The sequence below is a fragment of the Eleutherodactylus coqui genome, unplaced genomic scaffold, assembly GCF_035609145.1.
Source record: "Eleutherodactylus coqui strain aEleCoq1 unplaced genomic scaffold, aEleCoq1.hap1 HAP1_SCAFFOLD_183, whole genome shotgun sequence".
Lineage (NCBI taxonomy): Eukaryota > Metazoa > Chordata > Amphibia > Anura > Eleutherodactylidae > Eleutherodactylus > Eleutherodactylus coqui.
This window is the reverse complement of record NW_027102625.1, coordinates 78,820-96,281: the sequence shown is the minus strand read 5'-3', so window position 1 is coordinate 96,281 and position 17,462 is coordinate 78,820. Positions and strand designations below refer to the sequence as shown.

Genomic DNA, 17,462 nt, shown 5'->3' with positions numbered 1-17,462 from the left:
GCAGCGAATACAAATGTATTTAATATATTCCCTGCGCATTTACGCCATTTCTGTCTGGAATCCGAACCAAAATAGGACAAGCTGTGATTTGTTGTCTGCATCCCTTCAGCTCGCCGTGTTACGCGGCTGATCTCCCCTCAGCGTTCTCATATCCCCGGAGCCCGTCAGCAGGTTTGCTGGTGAGGGGAGTCATGAGAGGTCCCTTAGGGAGGACCTTCCTTCTGAAGTGCCCTCCGCTCCATCCAGCAGTGACTGGTGTAGAAGATGTCATTGAGAATCAGTAAGGGAAGGACGGCCGGCGCTCGCTGCCACGTCTGCCACATCCCTCTCCGCATTTAGATCATCAGCCACAAGACGCTGCGGACTGGAAACTGACACAAAGCCTTTTATTCCACAGAAATGTAAAATATACAATTGTACAGATTATTACATGTAGAGCCCCTCGCCGGCCGCTCGTCTCCTGCCAATGGCGCTGCATGTAGGGGGAGGGGCGTCGAGTCCACCGGGAAGGCACGGGAGGAACGGATTCATTATTGCTCAATAAACAAGTGCCCCCCCCCCCCACCCCCCAAACTGACGGGTGAAACAGGACAGCGAACAAAGCGGAAGACTGAGCGGCTCCAGGAAGCGGCCGGAACGGCTCGCCATGGCGCACGGAAATTATTCCGTTGATGGAGAGTATGAGGGGCTGCGACTGAATGGGGGGGACAAATCCAAGGAATGTTCCGGGGAGGGGGGGGGGGGGCAGCAGAGCCAACACTGGTAGCACCTGAATGGGAGGTCCATGGGGAGGGGCAGCCGCCAGCTACCTACACAAGGACACTCCGCGAGGGCCGGCGCAGTCCTACGGAACTAGCAGCGGATAATGGAAACCTCTGCCACATTCAATAAGACTTTTCTAAGATCTCTGCTTGCTGTCAGACTGAACACTTACTGAATTCAGCTCACATACATGAATGCAAAGGTCATCATAGGCTGAAACTCCTGCTTGCCGTCAGTGAATGAGATTTTTCTTTTGAATTAAAGCAATATTATAAAGTTGTAAGTAGTTTCATCGCAGGATCCCTTTAAGGTGGACGATGCAGAAGCTTCCTTAGCGCCGGCTTTAAAGCTCAACTCATTCCTAACTCTAATGACTGGAGAGCGACTAATGGATACGGAGCGTCACCTATGAAGCCCCGTCAGTGCATGTCTATCCCGGGGCCCCTGGTGGATGAGTCACATGATCATAGGGGATCCTTAAAGGATGAATCTGCATTGCCCTGTCTGAGCTGTGGCCACAGGGAATACACCGTGGAAATGGCGGAGCAGACAAGGACCGCGCCGATGAACATGTAACATACAAAAGACACGGATATTGCTGTATCCACCTCCCATGTAACACTGAAGAGATGGAACTTGTCCCCACAAGTCGTCAGAATGGAAGCCACCAGGCCTATGGCAGTCAAAGGGTTAAATACGCAGCTTTAGAAGCTCGAAACCAGAACAAAAGGAAACAGACAGCGACCTAAAAAAGTCCATATACAATAATAAGGTCTCCTCTTCATATGTACAAAATGTTTACACAAGGGGGAGGGGCGAGACGAGCCGAATTCCTGGCTGCGCTCTTTAGATCCGCCAGAGACTTGGGATTGGGGGAGGTTGAAATTTCACTATTGACCCCCCCAAAAAATCCTGGGGATCAACAGTCGTAAAGTGCAAATCTACTGCACGGCGAGGTCATCCGCTCATCCTCCTACATCATCAGAAGTCACAAAGGGTTCTAGGAATCTACTCCAAAAACAAAGTTGCAGGAAATGAGATTAAAGGAGTCGCAGGTGCTTTGGGATTAAACTGTCAGGACTTCAAAAACAGAGCAACAAGGCGGCCGCGGCCACTCGGAGACGCCATCGCCAGATTCACACCGCGAGTTCACCGGCACAACTGCTGCTCCTTCCAGGTTACGTCCGGACTCTCCGACGGGCACGGGGTTCTTGGTTAGGCTGAAGCAAGAACATGACCTGTCGTACAGTCACTCCCATCATCTCTCGTCAGCCGCCACCGAGGAGCAGCGGTGTCAGCAGTATTTCTGGAAGACCAAGAATAAAAGCAATTGGAGAATAAGTCACTTCCTCTTCGATAACAGAGACAACATTCTCTTCTGCACAAGGAAAGACTAGAAGCAATGGGATGAAACTGAAAGGGAGGAGACAGATTAGATATTAGACAGTGAGGGGGATCAATGAGTGGAACAGGTTGCCACGGGAGGTGGGGAGTTCTCCTTCAATGGGAGTCTTCAGAGGCAGACAGACATCTGTCTGGGATGATTTAGTGACCCTGCACTGAGCAGGGGGTTGGACCTGATGACCCCAGAGGAGCCGATGACCCTGGAGGACCCGGTGGACCCTTTCAACTCTAGGATTCTATGACCACTTGGGTTACGAGAGCAGCGGCAATGGACATGCACTATACCACCACAAGAGGGCGCACCGACTACACCATGTATGGTCACTAGAGGCCGTGGTCAGGGGAGCCCAGATATCTATACGTGTGGCAACGTTGCAGGCAGGAGAGAGTCACCTGATCCGGCCCCATCGGCATCCCAGACATCGGTAAGCTGTTCATCTGTATCTGCCCCATGTGACTGCCGTTGCTGTTCATGTGCATCATGTTGTACGTTCCGGGGGCGGTTTGGTGCCCGTACTGCTGTGGGAACGAGCTGCAACACAAAAACAGAAAATCAGCAAGACAAAAACCACCCTTTATGTGCCAGAAACATCAGCGCCCCGGCCGCTGCAGTCAGAGTTCTGCCGGGTAACCAGAAGCTGCAGCTTATCTGAGCGCACACAATAAACCACTTCTAGCGGCCGACCAAGTAAGGCGATCTCAGACCGAACGGTCGTCACTCAGTCCTTGGTTGGAGTTTAGACCGAATGATTAACGATTGCACTGGGGAACAAATAGAGTTTTTTCTTGGCGCCGGGAATCTCCGACCTGATTGAGAGTCTTTTTGTGCCGCTGATTAGAGAAACGCTTTTCTTTTCTTTGCAGGAGCTCCAGTTTTTGAGATATGGCTGACATCCCGTTATTTTGGCTGCTGGCGTACTTTGTATTGGTGGTTGGGCTGATGTTATAGGTGTGTTGTTTGTATCCCGGACAGAGATATGGTGACATTAGGAAGACAACGTGTCTATCGTCCTGATGTTTCGGGTTTCCTTCCCTCAGTAGAGAGGAGCCAGAATGGACTTTATGAAAAGTGCTTATTTACCTTCCTCCACAGACTGGGGACTAAGACGAGCCAAAACACCACATATTGTGCGCAAAACCTGTACAGCACACCTGCCACAATGGTGGAACGGGGAAAGGAAGTGCATGAAATGTGGTATCCCAACGGTACGGTGCGAGCAGCGCAACCAGAGAGACGACGGCTACTTTGGTTGGGTGAATATAAAGGACATCAATGGAAAAACCGGAGTAAGGGGACAAATCCGGATTTGGCCGCCGCTAAACACCCCATGCCACATCCAGAAGATATACCTGACCCAACATGTAGCAGCCGTCCAGAGCTCCTTAAAGAAACAGATGAGCCGGGAGCTGGGAGCAACGTGACAACGATTTCCAAGGAGCTTCATCAGCGGCATAGGGCTTCAATCCAACAGAACTGAACGACCTCTAAAGAGACCGAACTCTTCCAAAGAAAGCGTCCGAGTGGTCAGCTTCTGGCCAGCCGACAAAAGTTAACTGGGAACTAAAATCACAGCGCAACGCAACAGAGGGGAGGAGTTTCTGAGAGTCTTCACAGAAAATGGTTTTATTTTCTGCAACAACATGCGAGGCTTCCTCGTCAAACTGAATGGGGGTGAATGCACACCAAGCCAATGGCGGTTGTTCTTCGCTCTGAACGCAGCCTGAAACGTGTACGTCTACATAACGGAGACAGATAGATGTCGGTTCTTATTGGTCACTCAGTATGCAGGAAGATCAGGCGACAATAGCCACAGTCCTACAGAAGATGGACCATCTGTGCGGATCTCCTTCTAGGGCAGCAGGGTGGGTACACGGGGCACCATGTCTTCTATGTCTGTGGGACAGCAAAGCTAAAGATCAACACCGGGTGAGAAGATAACGGCCTTCCGGAGAAAACAGTATCACAGAAGCTTTGGCGGACGGAGAGGAGATCCTACTGCCACCATTAGACAGTCAACTTGGTTGGATGAAGCAGTTTGTAAAGGCTCTCGGGAGATGGAATGCGCTTCAACTACATATGTAGAAACTTAAAGCAGCTATATTCAATGGAATGAAAATCAGGGAACTCGCGAGAGCCCAGCGTTTACTAACTCCTCCCGTGCGCGGTCGCCGTTCTGGTTGGCTGTAAGGAATGGCGGGTGACTACAGAGCACTGGTGCAGAATACGAGGGGGTGCTGATAAGTATTGAGCCTTACCCAGAATTGAGCTAGGACGCTGTAAATTGGGGGCTGTACTTGTCTATTGGTCTATGTTCAATGTGAAGTCTCCCTGCAGCCTAACATACCAGGCAGCATCTCCAAAGACGTTCATAGTGGAAGAGCAGAGAACCAGAATCACAATCCTGTTTCTCCAAGGTGGATGTGCGAAGCAGATTCATGATGACGGTCACAAGCTTTAGGTGACGGCGGCCCTTCATAGGCAACAGGTAAACGTCGGGCTGTAAATTTTAAAACTGGCCATTTCGGTGTTGAACGTGATAAACCCAGTGAAGCCCGATCTCCGTCTCCTTGCCTGCAAATGTAAAATCCATCCATGACGTGATCATTGAGGACCGCCGAATATGGCTACACATCTGGGGAGATCAGTGAGAGAGCTGGTGCCGTTATCCACAACGACTGGGGAAGGAGAACGCTTCCAGCCAAGTGGATCCCGGACAGAAGAGACGTGTGGAGACATCGGCGGCAGCTGCTGTGGAGCATTCTGCTAGTAAGGAGGCAGATTTCCTGGACAATCTGGTAACTGCTGATGATGGATCTACTGATCCAGAGACAAAGGAACGGAGACGCAGCGGATCCCCCGGCCAAAGACCTCCCTGTGCAAAGGTCAGCACCGAAGCAAATGGCAGCCATGTTTTGGGATGAGAAGGGAGTTCTGCTCGTGGACCTCCCAGAGGGTTCAACCATTAATGCAACATATTACTGTTCGTTATTCACAAAGCTGAGGCAAAATATTAAGGAAAAACGATGTGGAAAGCTCTCCAAAGGTGTCATCCGCTGCCTGACAATAACCATCACACACGGCAGGTGCTAGCATTACAAAAATGACCTCCATAGACTTTCAGCTGATGCCCCACCCACCCTATTCGCCCGGCCTAGCTCCATCTGACAACCATCTATTTCCCAATCTCAAAAAAACACCTAAAGGGACAATGGTTTAGGCGTGTTGTGGAGGCAACTAATGCTGCATGAGTGGTCGGACCGGCAGTCGGAAGAATTCTATTTGCAGGGACTTAAAAAGCTGCAGGAGAGACGTCACAAGTGCATCCTGGGGGATATGTAGAATCGACAGGTTCAGCTTCCTAGCTCCATTTTTTCTGGGCAAGACTCAATACTCACAGCACCCCCTGTATGCGCACAGCATCCTGGACGAGTATGGCGTTCCTCTATCTGTACAGTCATTGGGATCCATTGTGCCTTGGTGATGTTGGCGACAAACAGGGGGAACAATTTCCCTAAGGACCATGGAAGAACGTGGACAATGGCGTATATACATGGTGGCGGACTACTGTTGGCCATCGTAGGACATCGCAGAGACGAGGGTTCAGTCACACGTCCCAATGAACAAACTGCTTTGTAGTTGGTCTTCCGGCACCAGAGATTGTTATAGTTAGTGGTGTGAAATAGTCTGTAGTGGAAAGGAGCCCCGAACGTGGTCCTCGGCATCTACGAGCCGGGACCATCCAGATGCTCTAACCAAACCTCGTGTCCCGGGGCAGCGGCTGCAATAAGCTAGGCTCTGACATGGCACACTACATGGCGTGGTGTAACCCGCAGGGACCATCCAGATGCTCTAACCAAACCTCGTGTCCCAGGGCAGCGACTGCAATAAGCTAGGCTCTGACATGGCACACTACATGGCGTGGTGTAACCTGCGGGGACCATCCAGATGCTCTAACCAAACCTCGTGTCCCGGGGCAGCGGCTGCAATAAGCTAGGCTCTGACATGGCACTCTACATGGCGTGGTGTAACCCGCAGGGACCATCCAGATGCTCTAACCAAACCTCGTGTCCCGGGGCAGCGGCTGCAATAAGCTAGGCTCTGACATGGCACACTACATGGCGTGGTGTAACCTGCGAGGACCATCCAGATGCTCTAACCAAACCTCGTGTCCCGGGGCAGCGGCTGCAATAAGCTAGGCTCTGACATGGCACACTACATGGCGTGGTGTAACCTGCAGGGACCATCCAGATGCTCTAACCAAACCTCGTGTCCCGGGGCAGCGGCTGCAATAAGCTAGGCTCTGACATGGCACACTACATGGCGTGGTGTAACCTGCAGGGACCATCCAGATGCTCCAACCAAACCTCGTGTCCCGGGGCAGCGGCTGCAATAAGCTAGGCTCTGACATGGCACACTACATGGCGTGGTGTAACCTGCGGGGACCATCCAGATGCTCTAACCAAACCTCGTGTCCCGGGGCAGCGGCTGCAATAAGCTAGGCTCTGACATGGCACACTACATGGCGTGGTGTAACCTGCAGGGACCATCCAGATGCTCTAACCAAACCTCGTGTCCCGGGGCAGCGGCTGCAATAAGCTAGGCTCTGACATGGCACACTACATGGCGTGGTGTAACCAGCAGGGACCATCCAGATGCTCTAACCAAACCTTGTGTCCCGGGGCAGCGGCTGCAATAAGCTAGGCTCTGACATGGCACACTACATGGCGTGGTGTAACCTGCAGGGACCATCCAGATGCTCTAACCAAACCTCGTGTCCCGGGGCAGCGGCTGCAATAAGCTAGGCTCTGACATGGCACACTACATGGCGTGGTGTAACCTGCAGGGACCATCCAGATGCTCTAACCAAACCTCGTGTCCCGGGCAGCGGCTGCAATAAGCTAGGCTCTGACATGGCACACTACATGGCGTGGTGTAACCTGCAGGGACCATCCAGATGCTCTAACCAAACCTCGTGTCCCGGGGCAGCGGCTGCAATAAGCTAGGCTCTGACATGGCACACTACATGGCGTAGTGTAACCTGCGGGGACCATCCAGATGCTCTAACCAAACCTCGTGTCCCGGGGCAGCAGCTGCAATAAGCTAGGCTCTGACATGGCACACTACATGGCGTGGTGTAACCTGCGGGTACCATCCAGATGCTCTAACCAAACCTCGTGTCCCGGGGCAGCGGCTGCAATAAGCTAGGCTCTGACATGGCACACTACATGGCGTGGTGTAACCTGCAGGGACCATCCAGATGCTCTAACCAAACCTCGTGTCCCGGGGCAGCAGCTGCAATAAGCTAGGCTCTGACATGGCACACTACATGGCGTGGTGTAACCTGCAGGGACCATCCAGATGCTCTAACCAAACCTCGTGTCCCGGGGCAGCGGCTGCAATAAGCTAGGCTCTGACATGGCACACTACATGGCGTAGTGTAACCTGCGGGGACCATCCAGATGCTCTAACCAAACCTCGTGTCCCGGGGCAGCAGCTGCAATAAGCTAGGCTCTGACATGGCACACTACATGGCGTGGTGTAACCTGCGGGTACCATCCAGATGCTCTAACCAAACCTCGTGTCCCGGGGCAGCGGCTGCAATAAGCTAGGCTCTGACATGGCACACTACATGGCGTGGTGTAACCTGCAGGGACCATCCAGATGCTCTAACCAAACCTCGTGTCCCGGGGCAGCGGCTGCAATAAGCTAGGCTCTGACATGGCACACTACATGGCGTGGTGTAACCTGCGGGGACCATCCAGATGCTCTAACCAAACCTCGTGTCCCGGGGCAGCGGCTGCACATTAAGTTTCTAAAGAGCTAAAATTAACAATTGTTCAGTGTAAACGCAGCCGCCGATCGGACGAACGGTAAATCGCTCATTTTGTGCTCAACTTTCATTTTTTGAAGGGGCAGCGTAGATAGACGAGAACCGAAAAACAGAAGAATTATGACTGCAGCTCTGAAGTATAATACCTGATAGACCAGATGGAGATAACTGGTTGTACACCGAACACGTAGAACACACTGAGGACCAGACCGGGTTGAAGAGGAGGATTTGCTGAACTTACCTGGGCCTCGCCATGTTTCCTGATGGCCAACCCTTCATGTCTGGCGACTGGTACATTTGTGCGCTCTGCGAGTGTGGGTTCTGAGAGGGAGCCATTCTCGATGTCATCATGGGGTTGGGGGGGCTGGAGACTCTTCCAAATGTGGGATCAGCCTGCTGATTCATCCCTACAGTGAGGAGCACAATGCAAATGCCACCCATGAAGGAAGTCAGGAGACACTTATCTCTCAGACATCTCACCATTTACCTCTCATCCAGCTTACCATAATTGGGTGGGTAGGGGAACTGCTGAGGAGGGGCTTGAGGCATGGGGGGGCCACCCAGTGGATTCTCCATACTGGCCGTAGCAGTGACATTGGGCGGGGGACTGAACCCCTGGGACTGTCCTTGCTGCTGCTGGATAAGCATTGCCATTCGTTGCTGGCGGAGTTGGTGACTGATCAGTTCCCGGTTTCGCTGGGCGACCATCTGAGCATTCAGAAATCCCTGCTGCGAAAAGAGGAGCATAAAATCCAGCAAACGCATCCGCCAGCTACTAATCTGCAATCCACTGCGGGTGAAAACACAACTGCCACCATATTAGATTGTGACACCGTATATGAAGTGCCAGCGCCCCTCACCTGCGATGCTACAGGCGTCTGCATCACTGGCCGCATCACCCCCGCTCCGCTGACATTCATGCTCTCCACCTTCATCTCCAACGCTTGTCGGCTTTGGTTTAAGAACTGAAGACAGAACAACAGGCGTCAGCGGCTCGTCCTACACTAGAAGGACACAGTCTGCTGCTGTGTGTAGGTTACCTGGAGGGGGCGCTCTTACCTGCTGCCCCTGTAGCCTCTGCTGGAGCTGCATCCTCAGCTGTTTTGGGATGTTTGTTCGGGGTCTTATGAGATTAGCCCGCGGGTGTATTCCTTGCAGGGGGAAGTTGCCTTGTTGCTGTCCCATTTGACCCATCATGGAGTTGAAGGGTGCGTGTTGCCCCTGTATGTTACTGAAGCCTCCAGCTTGCATCGTAGACCCCTGCCCTGGGTATGGCTGCCCGTACATAGGAGGCTTCTGATCCATCAGCACCGGGGAGTCTTGACGCTGGAAGGTGTCCGGTTGGGGTTCTAGGGCCTGGCCCTGCAAAGAGTTAACAACAGTGAAGTGAATTATGAGCCGCTTAAGGTCATTCTATACAGACTCCTTCCCCCAATATGCCCCACACCCACCTGATTGACAAGCTCTGGGATCCCCAAGGCCCGATCTATTTCTTCCAGCCCATTGGGGTCGGTGTTGCTCAGGAGGGTGTGCAGCTGGTCCAGCAGAGCAATCTCATCCGTCTGTCCTTCTACAGTTGATGGAGGACACAGGAGATCATCCAAGGAACTGCGGCCAAGCTGCCTGCAAGGTGAAGAGAGAAAATACGGGTTAACCCCAAGACTCACAGAAGTAAAGGCCACGTCGTGGGAGAGCTGCTCGCACCGGTTCTGAGGTCCGCTAGGTGCCTGCTCCATAGACATCATGCTATCCGGCCAGGACCCTGCAGGGTTAGACGGAGCTTGTGAGTAAGGGTTGGAGCCCATTCCCATTGCCAAGTCATTCGGTCCTAGAAAAGTAAGATACAATTATTGGAAGACTACAAAACTGACGGCTAAAAGTCTGAATGAGCAATCCGGCACGCAATTCTGAACTTCATACACCATGCTGCACCGCCACCTCTCACATCCAGATAGATTAATTTACTCTCGGAAGGGAAGGCGAGAGGGGAGGCGCGAGGGAAGGCGAGAGGGGAGGCGCGAGGGAAGGCGAGAGGGGAGGCGCGAGGGAAGGCGAGAGGGGAGGCGCGAGGGAAGGCGAGAGGGGAGGCGCGAGGGAAGGCGAGAGGGGAGGCGCGAGGGAAGGCGAGAGGGGAGGCGCGAGGGAAGGCGAGAGGGGAGGCGCGAGGGAAGGCGAGAGGGGAGGCGCGAGGGAAGGCGAGAGGGGAGGCGCGAGGGAAGGCGAGCGGGGAGGCGCGAGGGAAGGCGAGCGGGGAGCCCGAAGGGAAGGCGAGCGGGGAGCCCGAAGGGAAGGCGAGCGGGGAGCCCGAAGGGAAGGCGAGCGGGGAGCCCGAAGGGAAGGCGAGCGGGGAGCCCGAAGGGAAGGCGAGCGGGGAGCCCGAAGGGAAGGCGAGCGGGGAGCCCGAAGGGAAGGCGAGCGGGGAGCCCGAAGGGAAGGCGAGCGGGGAGCCCGAAGGGAAGGCGAGCGGGGAGCCCGAAGGGAAGGCGAGCGGGGAGCCCGAAGGGAAGGCGAGAGGGGAGCCCGAAGGAAAGGCGAGAGGGGAGCCCGAAGGGAAGGCGAGAGGGGAGCCCGAAGGGAAGGCGAGAGGGGAGCCCGAAGGGAAGGCGAGAGGGGAGCCCGAAGGGAAGGCGAGAGGGGAGCCCGAAGGGAAGGCGAGAGGGGAGCCCGAAGGGAAGGCGAGAGGGGAGCGCGAAGGGAAGGCGAGAGGGAAGCCCGAAGGGAAGGCGAGAGGGAAGCCCGAAGGGAAGGCGAGAGGGAAGCCCGAAGGGAAGGCGAGAGGGAAGCCCGAAGGGAAGGCGAGAGGGAAGCCCGAAGGGAAGGCGAGAGGGAAGCCTGAAGGGAAGGCGAGAGGGAAGCGCGAAGGGAAGGCGAGAGGGAAGCGCGAAGGGAAGGCGAGAGGGAAGCCCGAAGGGAAGGCGAGAGGTGAGTCGGGAGGGAAGGCGAGAGGTGAGTCGGGAGGGAAGGCGAGAGGTGAGTCGGGAGGGAAGGCGAGTGTAACAGAAAGGAAGAAGAGAGGAGAAGGGAGCGGAGCCAGAAAGGAAGAATAGATGAGAATAGAGAAGGGAAGGCAAGAGAAAGGAAGAAGAGAGGGTGGTGCCGGAAAGGGGGTAAGAGTGGAAGGGAGAGGCAAGCTGGAAGAAAGGAGCAACACGAAGGGAGGAGATGTCGCTCCACCACCTGCGCTAGCGACCCCCTCCCCTCACACCTCCTCCGATCCTTCTCCCCAGTGGTCATCTCCCATCTAACCACTATATTCAACCTCTCTCTGACCTCTGGCATGTTTCCCTCTTCTTTCAAACACGCCATCATATCCCCACTGCTAAAGAAGCCGACTGGACACGACTGATGCTGCCAACTACCGACCCATCTCACACCTCCCCTTCATCTCCAAACTACTAGAACGCCTGGTTTATTCCCACCTTGTAAGCTATCTATCAGAGCACTCTCTCCTAGACCCCCTACAGTCTGGATTCCGACCTCAACACTCGACAGAAACTGCCCTTACAAGGGTATCCAATGACCTACTGACAGCCAAATCGAGGGGCGATTACTCCCTACTGATCCTCCTCGACCTCTCCGCAGCATTTGACACTGTTGACCACAAACTCCTCCTCAGTATGCTACGCTCCATCGGCCTAAAGGACACTGCCCTCTCCTGGTTCTCCTCCTACCTATCTGACTGCTCTTTCAGCATCTCCTTTGCTGGCTCTACCTCCCCTCCTCTTCCCCTTGCTGTTGGGGTCCCCCAGGGCTCGGTCCTCGGCCCCCTCCTTTTCTCTATCTACACAGCCCCTATTAGACAGACCATCAGGAGATTCGGCCTCCAATACCCCCTCTATGCTGATGGCACCCAGCTATACACCTCTGCCCGTGACATCTCTGCACCTTTACTCCAAAACATCACTGACTGTCTGTCCGCTGTCTCTAACCCCATGTCCTCTCTCTACCTAAAACTAAACCTCTCTAAAACTGACCTGCTGGTATTTCCACCCTCCACTAACCAACCTCCTCCTGACATCTCCATCTCAGTGTGTGGCACCATAACTCCCAGCACGCCCGCTGCCTTGGGGTCATATTTGATTCTGATCTCTCTTTTACCCCCTACATCCAATCTCTGGCCCGAACATGTCAGCCGCACATCAAGAACATCGCAAGAATCCGCTCTTTTCTCGCTGCAGACACGCTAAAAACGCTCACTGTCGCCCTCATCCGCTCCCGGCTGGATTATTGCAACCCACTGCTGATTGGCCTCCCCTGCACCAGACTCTACCCCAATCCATCCTGAATGCGTCAGCCAGGCTCATCTTCCTGTCCAGCCGCTACTCGGACACCTCTGCCCTGTGCCGGTCACTGCACTGGCTGCCCGTTAAATACAGAATTCAATTCAAACTCACCACCTTCATCCGCAAAGCCCTCCACAGTGCAGCGCCCCCCTATATTGTATCCCTCATCCACAGCACCGCGCCGCCCTATATTGTATCCCTCATCCACAGCGCCGCCCCCCTATATTGTATCCCTCATCCACAGTGCAGCGCTCCCCTATATTGTATCCCTCATCCACAGCGCAGCGCCGCCCTATATTGTATCCCTCATCCACAGTGCAGCGCCCCCTATATTGTATCCCTCATCCACAGCACCGCGCCGCCCTATATTCTATCCCTCATCCACAGCGCAGCGCCCCCCTATATTGTATCCCTCATACACAGCGCAGCGCCCCCCTATATTGTATCCCTCATCCACAGCGCAGCGCCCCCCTATATCGTCTCCCTCATCTCAATCCATCACCCAGCCCAGGCTCTCCGCTCTGCTAACGAAACCAGACTGAGCACCCCTTTAATTCGAACTTCTCATTCCCGCCTCCAAGACTTCTCCAGAGCAGCACCGGTCCTCTGGAACGCACTACCAAAGGCTACCCGGGCAATCCAGGACTCGCAGAACTTCAAGCGTGCTCTAAAAACGCACCTCTTCAGGGAGGCATACCGCATTCCCTAAACAAACCCCTCTGTACTCCACCTGATAACATGCTCTCTGACCTACTGACTGCAATCCCTGCTAGCCATCATAAACCGATCCTGCCGTCACATGGCTAAATGTCTGACCATTGTCTGTGTATAGCATCCCTCACACTACACCCCGCCATACCGTGCACATCTCCACCCCGCCATACCGTGCACATCTCCACCTCACCATACCGCATTCCCTAAACAAACCCCTTTGTACTCCGCCTGATAACATGCTCCCTGACCTACTGACTGCAATCCCTGCCCCCTGCAGTTATACCGATCCTGCTGTCACACGGCTAAATGTCTGACCATTGTCTGTGTGTAGCATCCCTCACTCTCCACCTCACCATACTGTGCACATCTCCACCCCCCCCCCCCATACCGTGCACATCTCCATCCCCCCATACCGCGCACATCTCCAGCCCCTTTACCTTCTGTATCCCCCCATTACTTGTAGTATGTAAGCTCGTTGGAGCAGGACCCGCACCCCTATTGTTTCCATCAGCTGATTACTATGTAACCGTGGTTCTGTAATGTTTGTCCTTCTGTCTTTCTGTATCCCCTGTCTGTGTAAGCGCTGCGGGATATGTTGGCGCTATACAAATACAGATTATTATTATGCAAAGGTCATTATCCGTATACATCCCCCGCCTTGCCCTCCCGAGCAGTCTGCTCAATGTACCGATCACACCAGATGGAGGAACACTACAACTACCATCATCAAGCGGGAAGTGGATTTTAATAGCTTTCTAGTCTCATCCTGGATACATGCACTCACTCATCGGCATCATCTGCTGCTGCAGCACCGGCTGGCTCCCTGGAATACTGTTGGACCGCGCTGGAAGCCCCGCCATGTTTCCACTCATTGCCGGCCGTGGCATGGATGTGTTGTACTCCGGTCCCTGCCTCCCAACTGGCCCAGTGCTGGAGGGCTCCATGCGGCTGACAGCCGAGTTCTGCACAGCCCACTCACCCGCTGGGTGCTGGCTCATGCCCCTGCTGGGACCGTTACCTGAAAAGGAAGGGGAATAGTTAAAGTCCCAGAATGACCAACCCAGCTCACTTCCCCAGTACAACCAGCTGCGTACCCATCAGCCCAAAGCCATCTTGTGCGTCCATCATTCGCGGACTTCCCATCATACTTTGCTTTGGCATAATTGGAAAATTACTGACACTCCTGACCGGCGGGGTGGCGTTGCCTGGGATGGTGCTGTCCAATGACATTGCCCGATTGAAAGGAGGCCGAGTGACTTGTACATTCTGTGGACTCCTCATACCTAAAGATTAGAGAGCCAAATCAGGTAAAACCGGAAACACAGTGCAATCAAAATAACATGGTATAGCGCAAATGTAAGAACCGCCCAGAGAACGGAACCAAAGGGGTTAACCAGCTTATAAAAACGCCTATTAACCCTGCATACATGACAAGAGTGAGGCCCTCTTACCTGCGGTGATCTAGCAGGCCTGCCGGTCTTAAGCCGATAACACATGACCGCTGCAGCCAATCAGAGGCCATAGTCACCTGCTGCAGCGACTAGTATCATGGCTTCCACTGCTGAGAGGTAATGCCAGCCGACTGACATGTGACCGCTGCAGCCAATCAGAGGCCATAGTCACCTGCTGCAGCGACTAGTATCATGGCTTCCACTGCTGAGAGGTAATGCCAGCCGACTGACATGTGACCGCTGCAGCCAATCAGAGGCCATAGTGCTCACCTGCCGCAGCGACTAGCATCACGGCTTCCACTGCTGAGAGGTAATACCACCCGCCCGGCATGTGACCTCTGCAGCCAATCAGAGGACATAGTGCTCACCTGCCGCAGCGACTAGTATCACGGCTCCCACTGCTGAGAGGTAATACCACCCGCCCGGCATGTGACCTCTGCAGCCAATCAGAGGCCATAGTGCTCACCTGCCGCAGCGACTAGTATCATGGCTCCCACTGCTGAGAAGTAATGCCACCCGCCCGGCATGTGACCTCTGCAGCCAATCAGAGGCCATAGTGCTCACCTGCCGCAGCGACTAGTATCATGGCTCCCACTGCTGAGAGGTAATACCACCCGCCCGGCATGTGACCTCTGCAGCCAATCAGAGGCCATAGTGCTCACCTGCTGCAGCGACTAGTATCATGGCTCCCACTGCTGAGAGGTAATGCCAGCCGACTGACATGTGACCTCTGCAGCCAATCAGAGGCCATAGTGCTCACCTGCCACAGCGACTAGTATCACGGCTTCCACTGCTGAGAGGTAATACCACCCGCCCGGCATGTGACCTCTGCAGCCAATCAGAGGCCATAGTGCTCACCTGCCGCAGCGACTAGTATCATGGCTCCCACTGCTGAGAGGTAATGCCACCCGCCCGGCATGTGACCGCTGCAGCCAATCAGAGGCCATAGTGCTCACCTGCTGCAGTGACTAGCATCATGGCTCCCACTGCTGAGAGGTAATGCCACCCGCCCGGCATGTGACCGCTGCAGCCAATCAGAGGCCATAGTGCTCACCTGCCGCAGCGACTAGTATCACGGCTTCCACTGCTGAGAGGTAATACCACCCGCCCGGCATGTGACCGCTGCAGCCAATCAGAGGCCATAGTGCTCACCTGCCGCAGCGACTAGTATCACGGCTCCCACTGCTGAGAAGTAATGCCACCCACCCGGCATGTGACCGCTGCAGCCAATCAGAGGCCATAGTGCTCACCTGCCGCAGCGACTAGTATCATGGCTCCCACTGCTGAGAGGTAATACCACCCGCCCGGCATGTGACCGCTGCAGCCGCAGATCGCTGGGGAATTAGAGGTGATCACTCGTTTTCTAATACTTGCAGGATTTCAGGTCTCTTTACAGAGTGCGGCCACTTAAAGCGCTGTGAGAAGTTACTCAACTGTTTAATAACCTCTGCTACTGATCAGTGAACAGGAACAAATCCAGAGGAGCTCCTGACCCCAGACTTCCCACAGAGGAGAGTCTGTTACAGTGTATCAGTAATGAAATCCACCCCGAGCTGAACACAACAGCAGCTCAAATCCCTCTCCTGGGCGGGATTGTTCCCATTCACTGACAGCAAGCAGACATTTTGGAAATTGATTAAAAACTGAAACACAAATGGGAGAATAATTATTATTACAGCCTTAAATTTAGTGTAAAACTACTGCCGGCTGAAGATGCGCCAAATGCGTCCCCGTCTCGCACCGCAGCGCCGGCGCATCTTGCTGCACATATCAGACCCTTCCGTCCTGACAACGCCTTTTGCTCCTTTTACTTTGGGCCAAAACTTTGACAAATTTAAAAGACGCATCTAGGCCACGCCCCCTCTGAGGTGCTAAAAGCGTTTCACACGCAAATATGAAGGGCAGCCTGGATGCCCCCTGAGTGAACGGGCGAGTGACATCACTGCTCATTAGTTGGCACTCATCGTTAAGAATCGCTCACTTCTCTTCAGCGTTTCACATTCCTGCACAAGCGGCGAGTGTTTAAGCGAGAAGTGAATGAGCCAACGGTGTTATTCAGTCCTGTTGCGTCTGAACGATGAATGAAGCGCGCACTATTGTCATCCGTCATTCTGTCGTTGGCGAGCGATTACCGGGGAACACGATTTTCGTTGACTTGGATCTTACATTTTATTTTACTAACTTTTGGCCTTTGAATAAAAAAATGCCCCCAGTTTTTCTCTCTCACATATTTAAGGATACAGGATGGCCTCCGCCATACAAAATGTACAATCAACAAGCATCTACATGTGAGGTTCACTTACTTATTAGAGATGAGCGAGCACCAAAATGCTCGAGAGCTCGTTTCAAGTAACGAACCCCATTGAAGTCAATGGGGGACTGAAGCATTCTTCAACGTGCCCGATGCTCCGCACTGTTCTCAATGGAGCCGCGGCTGCGGCCGGCACCCCGAATTGTTTTTCATGGAAGGGCTTTACATATCAGCCCTTCCCTGAAAACAATCATTTTAGGATTAAAGATCAGGACTACCAAGCCGGGGACGGTGCGGAGAAGTCGCGGCTGAGCCCCGGCAGCCAAGGGCAAGTGAGTCAACATTTTTTTGGACACTATTTTTCAGGTTTTTTTTAGGGAAGGGCTTATATTTAAAACCCTTCCCTGAAATCTAATTCCTGGGGGGCGGCAGCAGGATCCTCTACCGCAGCTGTCATGTGTGACAGCTGCGGTAGGGAATTGAAGAATGTGACAGATGTAGCAGCAGGGAATTCTTTTTACTAGCGGGGATGAAGGAAACATAAGCCACATGCGGCAGGTGTGTTCTTCATCCCCGCGGGGGACACGGCAGCAACGGAGAGGTAAGTTTTTTTTTTACACTAAAACTATTGTTTTTCAGGGAAGGGCTTATATGTAAAGGGGTGTCGGCAGCAGCCGCGGCTCCATTGAAGACAGGTGGGGAGGAGAGGGTCAAGATTTTCTCGAGCACCTCGTGGTGCTCGGCTCGAGTAACGAGTACATCGCGT

General features: G+C 53.8%; 1 protein-coding gene across 2 annotated transcripts in view; it reads right to left on the bottom strand.

Moving 5' to 3' along the window:
- Positions 1-362: 362 nt before the first annotated feature.
- The window catches only part of LOC136605486 (nuclear receptor coactivator 3-like), a 58,102-nt gene continuing 41,002 nt past the window's right edge, over positions 363-17,462 (bottom strand). The window contains exons 13-22 of one of the 2 annotated variants that reach the window (XM_066588962.1): positions 14,089-14,277; positions 13,779-14,012; positions 9,702-9,825; positions 9,449-9,620; positions 9,057-9,359; positions 8,858-8,962; positions 8,501-8,726; positions 8,239-8,404; positions 2,560-2,698; positions 363-2,068 (exon numbers count right to left, since the gene is read on the bottom strand). In XM_066588962.1, coding sequence (XP_066445059.1) covers positions 2,057-2,068; positions 2,560-2,698; positions 8,239-8,404; positions 8,501-8,726; positions 8,858-8,962; positions 9,057-9,359; positions 9,449-9,620; positions 9,702-9,825; positions 13,779-14,012; positions 14,089-14,277 — 1,670 coding nt within the window. In that variant the 3' untranslated portion in view covers positions 363-2,056. The remainder of the gene's footprint in view (positions 2,069-2,559; positions 2,699-8,238; positions 8,405-8,500; positions 8,727-8,857; positions 8,963-9,056; positions 9,360-9,448; positions 9,621-9,701; positions 9,826-13,778; positions 14,013-14,088; positions 14,278-17,462) is intronic. The other variant, XM_066588963.1, reaches the window with a different exon arrangement.